We start from the raw sequence: 20,129 nt of genomic DNA, 5'->3' as shown, positions 1-20,129 counted from the left end.
CCTGCTAATTACAGCTGCTGAAGGGGTACCAGAATTTATGGCCTAGACTGAAGATAGTTGAAAAACTGCTGATCATTCACTTTTAAAGTGCATCTAAGCTGCAAATCAACTTGGATTTTTATGTTTTATTTATTGCTTTTTAACTGGGCAGGAGGGCTGGTATAAGACCCCTCTCAGACACTACCATCATAAAGCAAAAATAAGCATAAATAAATACATGCAGAATATATTGATGGAAACCATAGGAGATATTTGGTAAATATAGGGTTTACAACAGTTACATCAATATAAAGACAGTTTTCACACAGAAGAATTGTATACATTAAATACAAGCTATACTATATATAAGCAGTATTAAGAACATGCTAAAAGTTGCTAACAGGAGCCACTGGACTGTTAACATAAATATATTTCTGAAATTATCTTATTTTCAGGTATAGTAACAACTTGCAATTTAGTTTCAACTACCAACATAGGAAAGTGATAGTTGAACTTGTGAAGGTCCAAATAGATGAAGAGGTCATTCAGAAATTAATGCCAATAGTGCATGAAGCACGTTAGCACTTTACGAGTTGTAATTAGCTGTATTAAGCTGCTTGCTTCAGTTCTCAAAGCCAGAAGATTTTTTCCCCTTTTTGTTATGGTCCTAAACTCACTGCCAGAAAGAACTGGTGGTTGTTTTTTTTTTTGTTTTTTTTGGCTCTCAGCTCAGAAAAAAAAACTTAATTTGGGGGGATGGGGTGCACTGGGAATCTGATAACCTTGATACAGCTCTGGGTCCAATAAAGATAAATCTAGGAAGACCATTCAACTGTCACAGGCAAATTAACACTTTTCTATACCCAATCAGTAATTTTTTGTTAAATATATATATAAACAAGTAAGTAAGTAAGTAACACAGAAGAGAGGTCCACTTCATAGCCCACCAGAAGAGAGATAGAGTTCAACAGAAGAGAGAGAGAAAATGAGACAGAGTTCAAGGAGTACATGTGTAAGAAAAAAGTGTCAAACCTGCAGAGTACACCGAGAATAACGACTTTCTTAAAAGGAGATATTACAAGGAATGGAAGAGTTAAATACAAACATGAGTGACTGGCATATCGATGTGTGATTATCAATGTGTGTTTTGTGTGATTTGTGTTAAAAGCAGGAGACTGGGCATGTCAGGGAGTTCTTGTCTTAAGATGCAGGACGGGTAGCTTACATCCTTCTAAGTTGGGAACTGCTGATTGAAGGCTCAGTGTCTGTTATTCTAAAAGTGTATTAGTTTTGGTTTAAGCACTTGGGCTTCAGGCCAGTTATTTTACATTAAGAAGGTTTGTGGTCTGCACTCTTGTGGGAGGAGAGGCTAGATTCTGCCCTTCTGAGCTGGGAATTTCTGGTTAAAGGCTTATTGTGCCTGCTTATTTGAACTGTTTCTTTCTGAAATTGGTACGCCTTGTTTGCTGTAGCATAGACTGGATTCAGACCTGCTGAATCTAGCTTTGTTTGTATAACTTGAGCACTAATCCAGGCCATCTTTTTTGGAGAAGGTTCCCCTGCACCGTAGTGGTAGGAGTGTGCAGTTAGAACTTGTCTGATTGAAGACTGCTGGAACAGAGCTCAGTTGTGAGCTTTTTAGTGGTTAACTGGGTAATTTGTTTAAATCATTTTGCTCATTTTCTATTGTTATATAAAAAATTGCACTTTATTAATCTGCTTTTGCTGTATTTGTGTTTCTTCCTACTTTATTACTTTATTTTGCTTTTGCTGCCTGTTCTTAAAAGTACTTAATTGCATTTATTCTGATGCATTTATTACTGCTTGTTAGTAATATAACTGCGGTGGTGGTGCTGCGGTAGCATTGTCACCTCACAGTACGACATTGTCCTGTTTGATTCTCAGCTAGAGCATCTTCTGTGCGGAGACATGCGTGAATGGGCGTACCTTCGTTGAAGGTTGTGCGTCAGGGCTGGCAACTCGGCACATAAAAATCTACTGCCAATCATTAGCGGACCGGAGTTCCGCTGTGGCGAAAGACACAACAAAAAAAAGTAGCCTGATTAAATTGGAACTGTTATTCTAAGCTTTTGGTTTAAGCACTTGGGCTTCAGACCAGTTGTTTTACATTAAGAAGGTTTGTGGTCTGCACTGTTGTGGCAGGACAGGTAGCTTACACCCTTCTAAGTTGGGAGTTGCTGAGTGAAGGCTTACTGTCTGTTATTCTAAAAGTGTATTAGTTCTGGTTTAAGCACTAAGACTTTGGGCCAGTTACTTTACATTAAGAAGGTGTGGTCTGCACTCTTGTGGGAGGAGAGGGTAGATTCTGCCCTTCTGGGCTGGGTGTTTCTGGTTAAAGGCTTATTGTGCCTGCTTATTTGAATGGTTTCTTTCTGAAATTGTTACGCCTTGTTTGCTGTTGCATTGACTCGATTCAGACCAGCTGAATCTAGCTTTGTTTGTATAACTTGAGCACTAATCCAGGCCATCTTTTTGTGGAGAAGGTTCACCTGCACCTTAGTGGCAGGAGTGTGCAGTTACAACTTGTCTGATCGAAAACTGATAGAACGAGGCTCAGTTTTTAGCTTTTTACTGGTTAATTGGTTAAATTGTTTAAATCAGTTTGCTCATTTGCTACTGTTATATTAAAAAATACACTTTATGCATTGCTGCTTAGCTAAGGTTAAACTATTCCCAACACCATAAAGTCTCCTCTTCAAATTTTCCCTTAGAACTAGCCAGTTTCATAGTTTTAGCACTCAAATCTGTTTTTTTTTGAGCTCAGCACGTGTTCAGAACTCGTTGTAAGCACTAAATAAGCCACAAATTACTATAGCACTCAACTTTCCTCACTTGCCTAGAGGAAAGCAGGTTTTAGTACTTAATATATAAGGACCCATCAAGGCATGTCTAAGGGTCATCTCTCGGTGTTTTCTCCTGTCTACCTGATGAATCTGGGCATCTTGGGGCAATGCAGCAATTGCCTCATGTACAGAGACAACCCTCTCCTCCTACCACCCAACACTACAACCTGTGAGAGATGCAGTTATATAGCCAAACTGAAAGCAAAGCTCTCTTTACCCAAGACTGGACTAGACAGTCAAGAGGAGAAGGTAAACATTTGCACCACACCACACTCATCACATAGTCCCTCAAAACCTACACCACCAAAGTACACACATAGAAACACAAAACACACACCTACATTTATGGAGTATCTCAATAAAAATCTGCCCAAGCAACAGAGACCTCCAAAGCAGAAACACAAGCAACCTCCACCCCCCAATACCACCCAAATGACACATAGCCGACAAACTCAGTGTGCCACTCAACGACAGCCCATAAGGCATAACAAAGTACCTAATACTCTAGTCATACGTGACTCTGTAGTCAGGCACACTGATGTTCCACTCACCAGGCTAAACAAGGAGAAAGTTACTATCAGCTGCCTGTCGGGTGCCAGGATCTGCCACATAACACACGCACTCATTTCACTCCACAACAAGCACAAATATGACTCTGTCATTGTCCACGTTGGTGTGAACGACATGAGACATACCTCCCTGGACTACATGAAAAGAGACATGGAGGAGCTCTCCGATCTTGTAGCCCAGGCAGGTATGACCCGAGCCCTGAGTTGCATCCTGCCATCACCCAGAATGATACCACAGTACAAGGACAAAATGACGATTTCAACAATTGGCTAAGCTTCTGGTGTCATTCTAAGGGGATTCAGTATTTGTCTGCCTGGGATGACATGATTGACAGACCATGATGCTTTGCCAGAGATGGCCTACACCTGTCACCCTTGGGATTCCAGATACTGGTTAAGGCTCTTGCCACCCCTATAGTGCCTTTTTTAGGCAAGGTTCAAATAACAAATTCACCACCATAACAGGTACAAGCAAGCAAAATCTGAGGGTAATGCTACACAATGCTAGAAGTCTAAATCTCAAAATGTACTCACTCGAGGCACTGCTTAAAATGGAGAACATCAACATCTGTGCAGTTATAGAGACCTGGTTCAAGGCTCCAGAGAGCCCCCGTGCATTACCAGGCTATACTTCATACCACACCTTTCAGCCACCTAACATAGACTGAAACTCTAAAGGTGGAGGCATGTCCATATTCATTAAGGATATCCACACCTCCAGGCTAGTTGCTCAGCATAATGCATCCGAGATTATCTAAGTGCAACTAACTCTGGGCAAGACCGCAATCCAAATTGTACCTTTCTACAGATCCCCCACCATGGCCCAGGATTCCCACTACTCATTTCTTGATACACTGGAAAATATTAGGGTACAACCTAACACCCTAATAATGGGTGATTTCAAATACCCCACCATTAACTGGGAAAACTGCTCATGTACCAACCCTTTTGCTCAACATTTTCTGGAATTCATAAATTCAATATGTTGGATCAACTTATCCACACCCCCACCAGGGGCAGCAATATCCTAGACCTGGTCATTACCAACATGGGCGACTGGTGTTCCACACCAGCAGTCAAATTCTTGTTGGTCAGATCTGACTACAAGCTAATCACCCTAGACATCCACATCCCACCCCCAACCCCCATTAGGGAAAACACTGTAAAAAATTTCTCCAAAGCCAACTTCACACTTCTTAAGACAGAAGTGGCAAACTTCACGACACCCATGCAGACGGATAACAGAGGTATGACTACTGAATCCTACACAAGTACACTTTATAAGCACTTACACAAGTGCATGGATCATGCCCTAACAGAACCAAGATGCTATCCTTCAAAAAAAGGAAGCCAATCTGGTGGTCCACTGACATAAACAAACTCTACAACAGAAGAAAGAAACTGTTGCAAAAAGAGAGTAAAATCTCATGATTGGAGGAACTCTCTGGTCAGCCTCAGTAAGAAGCTTAGATCCCTCATAAAATCTTCCAAAGCTAGTTACAAAAACAAAATTGCCACTGATTCTAAAGACAACCACAAAGCATTCTGTAGCTATGTCAAGAATCTCAATGGCAATACTCAGATCTGCTCTGAGTTACAGCACAATGGCACTAAATATACAGAACCAACTAATATTGCCAACATCCTGGCAGATAGGTTCAGTGTTAACTTTACCCCCCTCTCACCCCATAAAGGGCCCATCTCTATACCGGATGAATGCAAAGTTCCTATAATCACAGCTGCACAGGTAAAAACCACACTCTCCAAAGCCAAAAACACAGCATCCATGGGACCTGACAATATCCTAGACCGCGTTCTACATGAACTACAGAATGAAGTGGCACCCCACCTAAGTACCATGTTCAATCATAGCCTCACCTCAGGCTTTGTGCCCACTGAATGACGCACAGTGACAATTATCCCACTCCATAAAGGGGGAGCCACCATGGACCCCAGAAACTACCGCCCCATTAGCTTGATGAACCTTGTCTGCAAGGCCATTGAAGGTATCATCATGGAACTTATAAACAAAGACATTGGTAATCTCCAAACTCTGGACACCACCCAGTTCGGGTTTGTAAAAGGCAGATCATGTCTCCTAAACTTGATAGACTTCTTTGAAGCAGTCGCCAAAGCCATAGACGAGGGTAAGGTGGTTCACATAGCCTATCTAGATCTCGCGAAAACTTTGGACACCATCCCCCATTTTGGAATTATAGATAAACTCACTAAACCAAGTATAAAAACCTATATCACAAGATGGGTTGCCAACTGGCTCACTGACAGACCCACACTGTGAATATAGCAGACTCCAAATCTGACTTCAGACCAGTGACAAGTGGAGTACCACAGGGTTCAGTCCTAGGTTCTCTCCTATTTTGTATCTACTTCTCTGAAGTACAGGCTAACACAGAAGGTCTTTGGCTAACGAAGTTTGCAGATGACTGCAAACTTGGAGCCATAAACGAAAATCCTAATGATGTGGACATCCTACAAAAGGGCCTCACTGAGACAGGTGCCTGATATCAAAGCCATGGCCTCAAGCTCAATGCCAGAAAGTGCATTGTCACCCCCTTTGGTAAAAACTCTGTACCCATGAAGTACCACATAGGAAGTAGTCTACTTAATACCGAAAGTGTGATAAGAGACCTTGGGACACAGGTGGACAGTAGTCTCTCCTTTGATAATCACATCGCCACAGTAGTCAGGAAATCCTTCTACATGGCACACCTCATTACAAAAGGTTTCTCATCCAGGAAAAAAGAGGTAATTGTTCCTCTCTATTCATCACTCATTAGACCCATTATGGAGTACAATGCCCCTTTTGGTATGTACCTTACAAGACATCTACAACAACTGGAAAGGCCACAGAAATACCTCACAAAGAGGATTACAGGCCTCAAACAGATGCCCTACACAGACCATCTCAAAAACTCCAGCTTTACTCCATTGCATATCACCTACTCAGAGACGATCTCTGCTTAACATACAAAGCTATGTCAAACCCAGTGCTGTTGGGCAGGCCCCACTTAAAGAAATCCCAATTCCTCCGAGCTACACACTCTAGGGACTTAAACCTTGTCACCACAATAAACAGAACATTCTGGAGGGATTGATTCCTGTCCTAGAGACTTCCCATACTGTGGAACAAGCTACCTATTTATATCAAACAAAGTACCTTATTAGCACTCTTCAAGAAAAATCTTGATGATTGGATGGGAAATAGGAAATTCACCCCAGGGATCACTTCTGTGGCTCTGCTCGACAGGGGCACAGGAAAATAATTTTCTTGGGTGGTGAAAGCCAGGGTACCTTTTTGGCTAGGCTTATATAGGCCCTAGGGCCAATAGCCTAGTACCTACTTATGATCCTATAATTACCAGCAGCATGATTTAGAATTGTGATTGTTTTATGAAATTTTGATACTTTATTATTGCAGTTATTAGTGTTCATTTTATAAGAGGCACATTTCTGTCATGGAGCCTATTAAAAGATGAGGAAATATATCAAAGGAGAGATGACACTATATGATGTAAAAAGATATTACTTCACCAGAAGAGTGCTGGATTCATGGGTTAAACTCCCAACTAAGATACTGGGACCAAGTATAGTGTGTGTGTGTGTGTGTGCGTGTGTGTGTGTGTGTGCGTGTGTGTGTGTGTGTGTGTGTGTGTGCGTGTGTGTGTGTGTGTGTGTGTGTGTGTAGGGGTATAATAGTAAAGAGCAGGAAGGTGTGTGTTTGCGTGTGTGTGTGTGTGTGTGTGTGTGTGTGTGTGTGTGTGTGTGTGTGTGTAGGGGTATAATAGTAAAGAGCAGGAAGGTGTGTGTGTGTGTGTGTGTGTGTGTGTGTGTGTGTGTGTGTGTGTGTGTGTGTGTGTGTGTGTGTCTTAGATAGTAAAGAGCAGGAAGGCTGTGTGAACCCACTGCAGACTGTTTGCTGTCATTTAATTGGTACACAACATCTGACAATATATATTTAAGGAATTATATTTTAAAACTGCCAGAATAGTTTTGTACTTTAACTACTAAATTTAACAAATGTTAAGAACTAGTTGTTTTTCATGTTTAGTTTCTTGGTTAATAAGTACTTACAGCTGTTTTATCATTCATTTATTTTATAACAAAATAGTTCATTGTACAATGATTCAGACCGGTAAACTGTGCAGTTCTATTTTCTAGTTTATAGATAGCATGCTGAATTAGGAAATATGAGGTGCATTATTCAAGACTACTGTTCCCCATTTACATTTTCATAATTCATTCTCTCATATGTATTTTGCTCCCTCCCTCCCTTGATCATTACAGCATCATTTCCCAGCAGCCCCACATCCCACTCTTCTCTCCCATGGAGATAAAAGCCACACCCATCTTCTCTCCCATGGAGATAAAAGCCACACCCATCTTCTCTCCCATGCAGATAAAAGCCACACCCATCTTCTCTCCCATGCAGATAAAAGCCACACCCATTCTTTCTTCAACCAAAGCAAGAGCTCTACTGTTGACGTGTCCATTGGACAGGCGGGAGCTTTGGACCCCTTTCATTCCTCCAGGAGGTAAGAGTTGAGTGCTTGGGAGCAGATAATTTGTGATCACATGTCCCTCTTGCCCCAATCCTGATTTCCTCTCTGTGGTTGCTGTGACTTCTTCAGTTGCTGCTGTCCTGGGAAAAATATTGTGTTCATTGCACACACATGACCAGACTACCCAGCTGTTGTGTAGCGTGGTTATCACTGTGGCCTGTAATACCGCCTGCTATATTTCCTCCCTCCTGTAGGACTCAGTAGTGCATTGTCCAGACATTCTTTCTTGCCCTAGGATACACAAGCCAACATCAATCATGCACATCCATCCTCTTCTACTGGCTCCTTCAACATCTGAGTGCTGATGGAACTTAGGTCATCTGGGACATATACAGAGCTTTATCCTCTCTATGCACTAGAACTGGCCTTCTTTTCCTAATCACTCATCAGTTTATTTACACCTTTGATTAAAGTGAAAAACAAATATATATATATATATATATATATATATATATATATATATATATATATATATATTGCATGTCAGTTATGCGACTTTAAAAGTCGAAAGGCAATTTTCCAAGTGGTGGAATTTTAAGTCGAAAAATGCTGATCCACAAGAGCGAATGCTAGTGTGAATTCACTCTTGTGGCTTTGCTATTTTGAACAGAGATCTCACTCTGCTCTTGTGGATTCATTATTTTGAACGGAGATCTCACTATAATGGGGACTGGGAAATGTACCTTTTCCTTCACTGTAGTGCAATTAGCAGGGGGTGTGGGGAGTGCAGCCCCCCACATGGGGGTGCAGGGGGGTTTGCCCCCTGCAAAACATGTATTGAATGGTGCCAGATGTCAAGGTAAGTTTGAAAACTGTCAGCAATTCGATTTCGAATTGTTGACTTTTTTTGGTTCATTATTGTGATCAGTGCTGCTCGAAATTTCAACAATGTTTTACGAGTAAGTAATTACACACAAAAACATTGTCAACATTTTGGTAGTAAACCTATATACACATATTTGTTTTCAGCAAATATCCTCCAGATGCATGTCTTTAGAATGTGGGAGGAAACTGGAGTACCTGGAGGAAACCCATAGGAACACAGGGAGGACATGCAGACTCTGCAGTGAAGGCACCCTAGTCAGGAATTGAACCAGAGAACCTTTTGCTGTAAAGCAACAATGTTAACTGCTGCACTACTGCTCTGCCCATGTATATCTGCATATAGTTTTAACACAAACTAACATATAATTTCAGACCACTTGACACATCTTGACTCAGCTGTGCACTGCCAAATACAACACAGCAAGTACTGACTGCAGAAATGTACCATAGTATATAAAACAGTAGCATATTTTTGCATTTTTAACTTCATTCCATAAGTTATTTACTTGTATATCTCTATAAGGTATAGCATAAATTCTTCTTTGCTTGTCAAATTTCACAGGTGTGCCGAACTGAAACTATAAAAATAAACCAAATCTTTCCTATTTTCTTTTAATTTCATTAGCCCAATTTCATTATCATATATGCCTGTGTCTTATCAGTATTAATCTCTGTATTAGCCTGTCACATCTCAAGTGTTTAGTTTTATTTGTTGATTGACTGACATTTGATTACATGGAAGGTTCATCTGCGTAGGAACCCATTTTCAGATGAGGCCTAAGGAGAAAAGAAACTTTTTAAGAATAATAATTTTACAGCCTTCAAAAAAAAATACAAGAACATCTACAGTTTAAATTATACCAAATATGACATAATATATGCCAGTGATTTAATATATATATATAATTTTAGCCGTTTTATAGAGAATTTTAAGGTAAGTTAGTATAGTACAAACAGTTAATTGCAATATGATCAAGAGAAAAACAAGCTTATGGTATATTTAAAGAGAAAACCAGGGGGATAGAAATTGATATAAGTAAGAAAGTGAGTGTAGAAGGGTGAGTAAGGAGGTATAAGGTATGAATAGATACCTGTTCACATTTAAATATATAGTTTATCCAGGTGCTGAGCAAGAACAGGGCCAGCATTTGGCTAGGAAGTCTTTCAGAATGGTTTTGAAAGATGGGAGGGAGGGTATTGACTTGATGGATACAGATAAGGAGTTCCAGGACTTAGCAACATTGTACAAGTACAGACAATGCTCAGCAGACATGTTTTTGGATATTGGATTGTAATTACCAGCTGAGAGCATAGTTGAGTAGAATGTTATTTTGTGTTGGACAACCAGATGGATGCTGGATAATTTTATAGGGGGTAAGAAGCTATGTCTTTGTTGATGGAGTAGTTCTAACCAATTTAGGCCTTTCAGTGCCTGTATAATAGTGGGTTCTGAAAGGGGTATTTGCTGCAAATTTAGCAACTTTATTATAACATTTTAAAGTTTTGATTTTTGTGAAGCCTGAAGGTTAGTAAGGATGGGAGAGCCATAAAGAGGTGTGGGGAGGAGATAAGTAACAACAAATGTAGTTTTAGTTGTGTCAGTGAGAAAATGTTTGCTCTGTAAAGTATCCCTTGTTTTTGATGAGTTTTTCTTTCTAATGTAAGATCATCATCCACTATCATCTCTAATACTTTGCTATGAGAGAAGACTTTGCATTTTGTTTTTTCATGAAAGAGGGATTTGGGCAAAAAAATAGTAGTTTGAGTTTTTTAGGGTTGAGCATGAATTGTGTGTTACAAAGCCATGTTTCAGTGGCTGTTAATGTTACCCGAGTAATTTTTTGGAGTTGTGCCATGTTGTCAGATGTGCAAATGAGTGCAGAGTCACTTGCGTACTATATTAGGTATGCCTGTTCTGTGGATGGGTGGAGGGTGTTGGTGAGAATGTTAAAGAGGAGGTGACCAAGAATAAAGCCTTGTGCTACACTGGTGGTGACTAGGAGGTATGGAGAGAGGGTGGAGTGACATTTTACTGACTGATACCTATTAGATAGATTTGAACCATAAAAGGTGGGCTGAGAGGCAGACCTAATGGGGACATATGAAGAAGTAGTCTGACAAACTATATTGAAGGCCTTAGACAATTCTACAAGTAAGATGGAGACTAGTTTGCCGTTATCTCTCACTTTATTGTCAGTATCTTTAGAGGTTAGAAGAGCAGTGTTAGTACTATGGGAAGGACAGACACCATGTTGTGTGGGGCATAGGAGTTCTTCCTGCAGGCAATAGTTTAGCAATTGTTTCTGAATACATTTTTCAAGTGTTTTGCAGAGTAGAGAGAAGATTGCTATACGTCTAAAGCTAAAGTCTGTTGAATTTCCTGCTTTGTGCAGAGTGATAATGAATAACTTGTTCCAGGGATCTAATTATAAGGACTGAGACAGGATAGGCAATGCTATTGGCTGCCATTTTCAGGTTCTCGCTTGAAAGGTCATCAGCTAAAATAGAGCATGATTTGAGTTTGTTTGAGTAGTTTTATGTAGGATGTGGGCATAGTTTTGAAGATGAAAGTGGATGGGGTCATAAGTGGCAGTTGGGCAGGGTTGTTCAGGAGTTCTTGATTAGATATGCCATACTATCTGTGAGATAAAAGTAAAACTGTATTGCAGTTTAGAATAGTGAGTCATTGTGAGAGATGTTAGGGTTGAATTCCTGGCTGGGATGCAATATTTCTTTAATAGTTATCCATAATTTTTTAAAATTCTGTTATATATTATTCTGAAAAATACAGTACATTTTTTGTCTTCATTTATTTGTTTTTTATAATTGTGAAGCATTCTGAAGTTTTCAGGATATTGTATAAGGTATATTTTGCCATTCTTTCCATGCTTTTTCTCTGGCCTGCTTTAGCATTCTACTCTTTTTGGTTAGCCAAATTACATTATTTATTTTAGTCTCTTCCTTCTAGGAGGTGCAAAGCTATTTAGGATATTCAGGAAAGTTGTACTGAATTCATTTTCAGCATCATCTATCTATATGATAATTGTGTTACATTCCATCTAAAATCTAAATCTACCCATGCAAAGGCTTCATTTGCATTGAACATGTAATATTAGTACCTTTAGTAAAACAAATCTTTGCTGCCTGATATTAACAATTTTGACAGGTCTTCCATTTATATCTGCAGCATATTTCCAAGGCATCTGTGAGGATAACAGTCAGTGGGCAGCACAGGCTCATGGCCATGCGAGAACATCAGTTAATACTGACGCCATGTTATGACTAGGTAACAGGTGAACTTCACAGAGGAACAGCAGTTGTTGTGGTACTTCTGGACTTCACCAAGACCTCACATAGGAGGTTGATAAGAAAACTGGAGGAGGTGGGAATAGGATGAAGAATGAGGAAGCGTACTGCTAAGTGGTCCAATGAGAGAATATAGAATGTACTGCTGCATGGTCAGATGTGAGGACACAGATCGTTGTGGTGGGACTGGGAGAAACAAAGGACGTGCTAAATTGAGAGCTGTACAGATTAATCCTTGTCCAGCTGTACAGATTATTCCTTGTCCAGCTGTACAGATTATTCCTTGTCCAGCTGTACAGATTATTCCTTGTCCAGTACTCTTCAGGGTGTTTCCCAAAGACATACCCAGGGGAACAGACAACAGTATCTACCTCTCCACTGATAATACAAACTTAGATGCAGAGTTGGAAGGTGAGAGCGTAGAGTATGAGAATGGGTTTGGAGAGGCTGACTAAGTGACCAGAATGATGGTAGCTGTGGGCCACTGATGGCAAATGCTAAGTGCTGCACTTGTCCTATAGCAACCACGTTTCAAGTACCACATTTTTCCTCTAGTGAGAGTGAGTAGGATCATTGTTGATGTTCTGTGCAGACTGCTTACTCCAGGCCTAAATTACATGTTTTTTTAATTATTTACAACTTTTAAGTGAGGCTTTTAAATTCAGCTGTACAGCAGAATATGCTGCTCTATTTAGCTAGGCTAATTTGTGCCTCACTCCCTGAATGAAGGAACAATCCTGTACTATGACCCAGATGAGCAGTGGTTGCCTGAAAGCCTGGAAGCTGGATGAGCCACACAGAGTAGAAGATTGAAAGGTTGTACACCTGTTTACCTTTCTCAGAAGGAAGGGTACAGGAGCACGCTGGCATGTGTCTATATGACATGATTGCTAGTAGAGATCAGGGATCATTTACAAGAGGGGCACCAGTCACAACAGTGAGGGTGGGGCATCTGAGTGACAAGTCATTGCATGCCCCATGCAAGGAAGGAAGTTAGGACTCCTCCTCCTCCTAATCCTTCGCCACTTCATTTCTCTTCATGCTTGATTAATGATGCTGCAGCCCCCCCCACTTCTTCCAACACCTTCAAGCTTGCTCACCTGTTAATACAGAGAAACTGGTGATGAACACCACACCTGTAGCATGATTGAGGATCAGTGGTATGAACATCACACATGTAGCATGATCGAGGAGCAGTGGTATAAACACCACACATGTAGCATGATGGAGGAGCAGTGGTATGAACACCACACATGTAGCATGATCAAGGAGCAGTGGTATGAACACCACACATGTAGCATGATTGAGGAGCAGTGGTATGAACACCACACATGTAGCATGATTGAGGAGCAGTGGTATGAACACCACACATGTAGCATGATCGAGGAGCAGTGGTATGAACACCACACATGTAGCATGATTGAAGAGCAGTGGTATGAACACCACACATGTAACATGATCAAGGAGCAGTGGTATGAACACCACACATGTAGCATGATTGAGGAGCAGTGGTAAGAACACCACACATGTAGCATGATCGAGGAGCAGTAGTATGAACACCACACATGTAGCATGATCGAGGAGCAGTGGTATGAACACCACACATGTAGCATGATTGAAGAGCAGTGGTATGAACACCACACATGTAACATGATCAAGGAGCAGTGGTATGAACACCACACATGTAGCATGATTGAGGAGCAGTGGTATGAACACCACACCTGTAGCATGATCAAGGAGTAGTGGTCTAAACACCACTCCTGTAGCATGATCGAGGAGCAGTGGTATGAACACCACACATGTAGCATGATTGAGGAGCAGTGGTATGAACACCACACATGTAGCATGATCGAGGAGCAGTGGTATGAACACCACACATGTAGCATGATTGAAGAGTAGTGGTATGAACACCACTCCTGTACCATGATCGTGGAGCAGTGGTATGAACACCACACATGTAGCATGGTTGGGGAGCAGTGGTATGAACATCACACATGTAGCATGATTGAGGAGCAGTGGTATGATCACCACACATGTAGCATGATGGAGGAGCAGTGGTATGAACACCACGCCTGTAGCATGATCGAAGAGCAGTGGTATGAAGAGCAGTAGTATGAACACCACACATGTAGCATGATTGAGGAGCAGTGGTATGAACACCACACATGTAGCATGATTGTGGAGCAGTGGTATGAACACCACACATGTAGCATGATTGTGGAGCAGTGGTATGAACACCACACATGTAGCATGATTGTGGAGCAGTGGTATGAACACCACACATGTAGCATGATTGTGGAGCAGTGGTATGAACACCACACATGTAGCATGATCGAGGAGCAGTGGTATGAACACCACACATGTAGCATGATTGAAGAGCAGTGGTATGAACACCACACATGAAGCATGATTGAGGAGCAGTGGTATGAACACCACACATGAAGCATGATGGAAGAGCAGTGGTATGAACACCACTCATGTAGCATGATCGAGGAGCAGTAGTATGAACACCACACATATAGCATGATTGTGGAGCAGTGGTATGAACACCACACATGTAGCATGATTGTGGAGCAGTGGTATGAACACCACACATGTAGCATGATTGTGGAGCTGTGGTATGAACACCACACATGTAGCATGATCGAGGAGCAGTGGTATGAACACCACACATGTAGCATGATTGAAGAGCAGTGGTATGAACACCAGACATGTAGCATGATTGAGGAGCAGTGGTATGAACACCACACATGTAGCATGATTGAGGAGCAGTGGTATGAACACCACACATGTAGCATGATCAAGAAGCAGTGGTAAGGGAAGGATTGACTGACTGCAGATATCTTGTTATCATGAGTATTCCAAAAGTTGCCCATCCCATACCCTGCAGGAAAAAAATGTGTCAGAACTGTGAAATGGGAAAAAAGACTGATGATGTGAAAACAAGTACACTTTTCACTTGTTATTTGGATGTCAGTCATTGGCAATGGAGATGGGGCAGTGAATCAAATTATAGCAACAGCTTCTTTTTTAATGGTAATATTGCTGATGACTTCCTTTTAAAGTCACATGTAAAACTTTAATCTACATTTTGCTGTTTAACTTAATCTATGATGCAAATAGTTTACAATGTACCCTTCCCTCTGACGGTAAAGTCATGTCCCTTTGCACAAGAAAATAGATTGCACATCTTAAATGGGATTTTTGCAACCTATATATGACTAAATAAATAACAACTCCATGCATTTCATTTAAATTCATTTTTTTGGAAAATATCACATTAAAACAACTATTTGTAACAAATGGTATGCAAATATTGGCAAAACAGTTGAAAGGAATGAATATGCCATACAGGGTCGGCAAAAGATTATTGATTCACCAAAACCTTCACCTTTACCTCGTACCTTCATATTCATTCAAGGAATCTGATCTCCCTTTGCACTTTCCACATACTGTATCCAGCTTCTGCCTCTGGCTCAGTAAACTAAAAATTTATGTTATTTTCCTTTTAGATTTAGAGGCATATTGGGTTCTTATTTGCCTTCATTTGGCATCTTCCCTACATGGCTGGTTACATTTCTGAACACAGTCTCATGTATTATGTTCCTGTACTGTGTAAAATGATACTTATATAATTTCTTGTATATACTAGCAGGAAATATATATCTGAATGAAAGTAGAGAAAGATGTCTTCTGAAATAATAAATTTCTCATGTAGTTACCAGACAGTAATACAAATGTTAGCAGGATTTCACTTGATATCATCTTTTACCTCGTAACGGCTGAGCAAGGCCAAGGTGATCTGAAATGTTTTCTTTCCATTTTCAGAAAGTCCCACAGTATACAATCATCATTCAAGCGACTGATATGGAAGGAAACCTTAACTACGGACTCTCAAACACAGCGACTGCAATCATTACTGTGCGAGACGTGAATGACAGTCCCCCAGAATTCACTGCTGACAGTGTAAGTATCAATATATCACAACAGTGATGCATGGATAGAAAATATGTTTGTAATTCTACAAGCTGTGCGTGTTACACTTCCCAGTCTTGGCAGATAGGTAAAGTATGATGGATATGTGTGTATATAACACAGGCTTTCCAGAATGTGCAGAATAATTCATAACCTATCAAAACTGTTTCAGTTACTGTCAGACTAAGCCATTTAATCAGTAGTTCTATAGAAAAATGTACTAGCAGGAATGGTGCCACTGTCCTGACATATCTAATGATGGACTGCAAAATGTTTCCAACTGCAGGGTTTATTATGAGTTCAGTATACAGAAGTCCAGACATTTGCATAAAATGCAAACAAGACATTTTAATAGCACTGCTTTTAGTGTGAGAAGCTATACATACTTTGTCCAGTTGTCTATAAAACTGCAAGCACTAAAATACTGGTTTTGGAAAAACACTGAGTTCTGTATTTCAATGTTTCAGAGAGAAGCTTCCTCTCTACAGAACTTGATAGTAAAATGTTTTGAATATGATTTATTTATTTTTAATTCAGCACTGTGTTTCACATATAACAAAGCAAATATTACACTTTGTACTTGGCTTCAACTTGCAATACAACTAATATAATTTAATGCTATGTAAACTGGCTATGTATAATAGCTTCAAGGTGTGTCATATATCTACATATGTAGGTTACCTGCACTTAATCTAACCTTCATTTGATCGACAGTCAAAAGACTGACTGCATAATATCTAAACAAGAACAAAACTACAAAATATCTACACTGCTAAAAATTTGACAGATGCCAAATACTGACAAGACAAAGTTATACTAGGGAAGGGTTGTGTGAGCTCACAGTTGGTGTATATAATTAACAGGGGGTGTGGGTGGTGCAACCCCCCCACCCCATGGGGTATGTAGGGGGGGGCTTGCTCCCCTGCAAAAACACTGAAAAATGTGATCAAATTTTACCTGATAGAAAACTAATGAAAAATCTGACAAAATGGAGCAACATTTTTTCAATGTTTTTGCAAAAGCTCCCCTGCACCCCCACACCACCTACTAATTATATATATATATATATATATATATATATATATATATATATATATATATATAGATATATATATATATATATATATTTATATATATACCAACCTCAAGGTCTCACATTGTGGAAAGGGAGTAAACTTTCCTTAGTGTAACTTCCATTTTGGCGTTTAGATAATTTTACTGTGGCAATATTATGCAGCCAGTCTTTTGACTGTCAATTAAATGAGAGTTAGACTGCGTGGGTAACCCATCTCTCTCTCTATAACTATATATATATATATATATATATATATATATATATATATATATACACATACATACATATTTGTATATATATGTGTTCGTACCTAAACAACATGTCCTACATGGACTGACTGTACTTGGTAGCCTACAGACTGCTAAGAGGTGACCGGATCGATGTCTGGCATGCAAGGCATTCTCTGACCCATTACTGAAGGATTTACTGCACATCAGCAATCAAATGGCATTAGAAACACTTGGGCTAAGGATCTAAACCTCTTCTGCAACATCAACAGAATGATTTGGAAGGACAGTATATTACGCAGTGGTTAGCTCTGCTGTTGAACAGACTTCCCATCCACATAAAACAAAGTTCATCCCTGTCCATTTCTCAACTGCAGTTTAGATCATTTTACCTCAGGACTGCCCCGTGTACTACTGATGGACAGATGCAGCATCTAAATGCTTTATCCCTGGCATGGATCTCTTCAAATAATCTGTGGGATGATCCCAGTTATTTTCATTAGGGGAAATATGTAATTATTGATCATGTGATGGGTAAGGCCAATCTATAACCAAATGCTGTATGTTAGTTCACGGCCAAAAAGGGAAATTGGCTAGGCTTAAATTGTCCCACAAAGGCAACTAGCCTAGTATTTACCTATGAACCTACAAATATATAGACAATCTACACCATACAGAAACATGTTATTATTAATTCAGTTTTACAGGTATACTGAGTACAGTTTCAGATGTGCATATATAAGTTTTCAGCCTGTACATAGCTGGCTGATTGGAGACTGTGGTATCTCAGTTGTTCAAGTTTTACACCTTGAGGGAGTAGCTGCTCACATTATATGCTTTGGAACACATAAAACTCAGACTGTATGGATTGCAGTGATGTTATGTTGCCTGAGCTCACAGCTTCACAAAAAATAGCAAAACAAGTTTCTGGTTGTACTTTCTGAAGTACAATGATCTCAAAGCAAATATACATTATGGGCAGCATGATTTTAATAATTACTATTTATTTGCCCATAATAGGTATAGTCATGGCTTCCTCTGTGTCATTAGTTTGCATCCCTAAGCTGTTGTTTAAGATAGTTGCTGTGAGGCAATTCTGAACCAATCTCTACAATGCTGGACGGACATATTGGATCTTGTTTTTCATCTCTCATACTTATTCATTTGAACTCCTAGCCTGCTCCTTAGGGATGACTTATAAATGACTCATTTACTCCATTATCCTAAGAAATGAGAAACTGAGGCTCATGGGAAACAAGCAAATACCATAGGTAGGATTTGGGGACTCAAGTATTCCACAGTTGGCTGCTAAACAGAAAGCCCAAAATATACGACTTTTAAAAATATGGCACTATGAATTGGAAAATGAGCTTACAGTTATTAGAAATCCCATTGACCACTGAAAACTCTGATTTGTAGACTGAGCCCAAGTAGTACACATCAACTTCATATAGCAGTTAAAAAAAATCATGATGCCGTCATATTTTCTTCACTTGATAACAACCAAGCATCTACCTCTTGGTCCTTGCCCCCCTGGAAGGAACAGTGAGGGTTGTAGAAAATGTCCTTCTAGAAGCTACAATCAGCAGGATGAAGCAACATTTAACAGAAAAGCAATATTTTTGCATCTTGGGTAATCAAAAAAAAAGGTAGGCCTAATGCTAAGCACACTGACCCTAAGTTTTATGCAAATTATCACCTTGGTAGTAGTATTTGTAAACGGCAAACATGGAAATGACATAGAGGAGAACATGGACCGACACATAGTACATCAAAATGGACGTTCTTCATATATATTGAACCTTTGGCTCTAAGTGATGGTCCTTACAACAGGCATACTGTTGTCTGACCTACTAATAACAGTATACTCACTTTGAAAGGCAGTACAATGGTAGCTAATAAAAAATAAAATAAAAGATTTGCATCACTTTTACTTGCATAGCTTGCTTTGCTTTTTGCATATACCTCCTTCACCCATATGGGGGGAGGGGGTACTAGGCTCCACACGACTAATCAGGTTCATAGTAAGTCAGGCAAAATGAAATGAAAATAACATAATTATGTGGTCCTTTATGTCCACTAATCAGGGTCATAGTAAGTCAAGCAAAATGAAATGGAAATAACATAATGCCTTCACTGTTTGGTGTGGGGAGAAGAGAGGCATAGCCCCCCCCCCCGCCATCTGTCTTAATGTGATAATGTACTAATTGTTGGTATGTCCATGATAAACCATACCTAATTACAGAACTTGCTAAGGAAGGAGCTCAGTCCAACATATTTCTCATATAATACAGCTCTGTGTAACATTTTCATTCTACGACAGCTCATATTTTTCCTCCATCTGAAAACACTGCTACCGTCATCTACTCAATTACTGACACTCATATGCAATGGGAATTTGTGCCTGTTTTTATATATTTTGTGTTTGGAATGTTTGGCTATTAAATTATATTGATTTTACTTTTTTGGCTCCATTTTTTACTGTTCCATGGATTACGAGTAACTAACTGCTGTTTTGTTGTTTTGATTTTGTTTTGGTAGTGGGTTAGGCCTCTCTTCAACCCTCCAATTATGAGGTTTCACCCTCACACTCATGACTACTAAATGACCTTAATCCAATCTGGTACCATTCTAGAGTAGCAGTAAAATCCCTGGTGAGATGTCAAGGTAGATCCCAAGTCTGTATGCTCATTTTGCACCAAAAACTTTATTTTATAGAAATTATATTT

General features: G+C 39.8%; 1 protein-coding gene across 1 annotated transcript in view; it reads left to right on the top strand.

The window, feature by feature from the left end:
• CDH4 (cadherin 4) overlaps positions 1-20,129 on the top strand; it is a 2,239,932-nt gene that overhangs the window by 1,443,771 nt on the left and 776,032 nt on the right. The window contains exon 6 of the mRNA XM_044090376.1: positions 15,952-16,089. Within this exon, the coding sequence (XP_043946311.1) occupies positions 15,952-16,089 (138 nt within the window). The remainder of the gene's footprint in view (positions 1-15,951; positions 16,090-20,129) is intronic.

Source organism: Protopterus annectens, chromosome 12.part0 (genome assembly GCF_019279795.1).
Source record: "Protopterus annectens isolate FY-2018-M chromosome 12.part0, PAN1.0, whole genome shotgun sequence".
NCBI lineage: Eukaryota > Metazoa > Chordata > Ceratodontiformes > Protopteridae > Protopterus > Protopterus annectens.
This window is presented reverse-complemented; position numbering and strand designations above follow the sequence as displayed.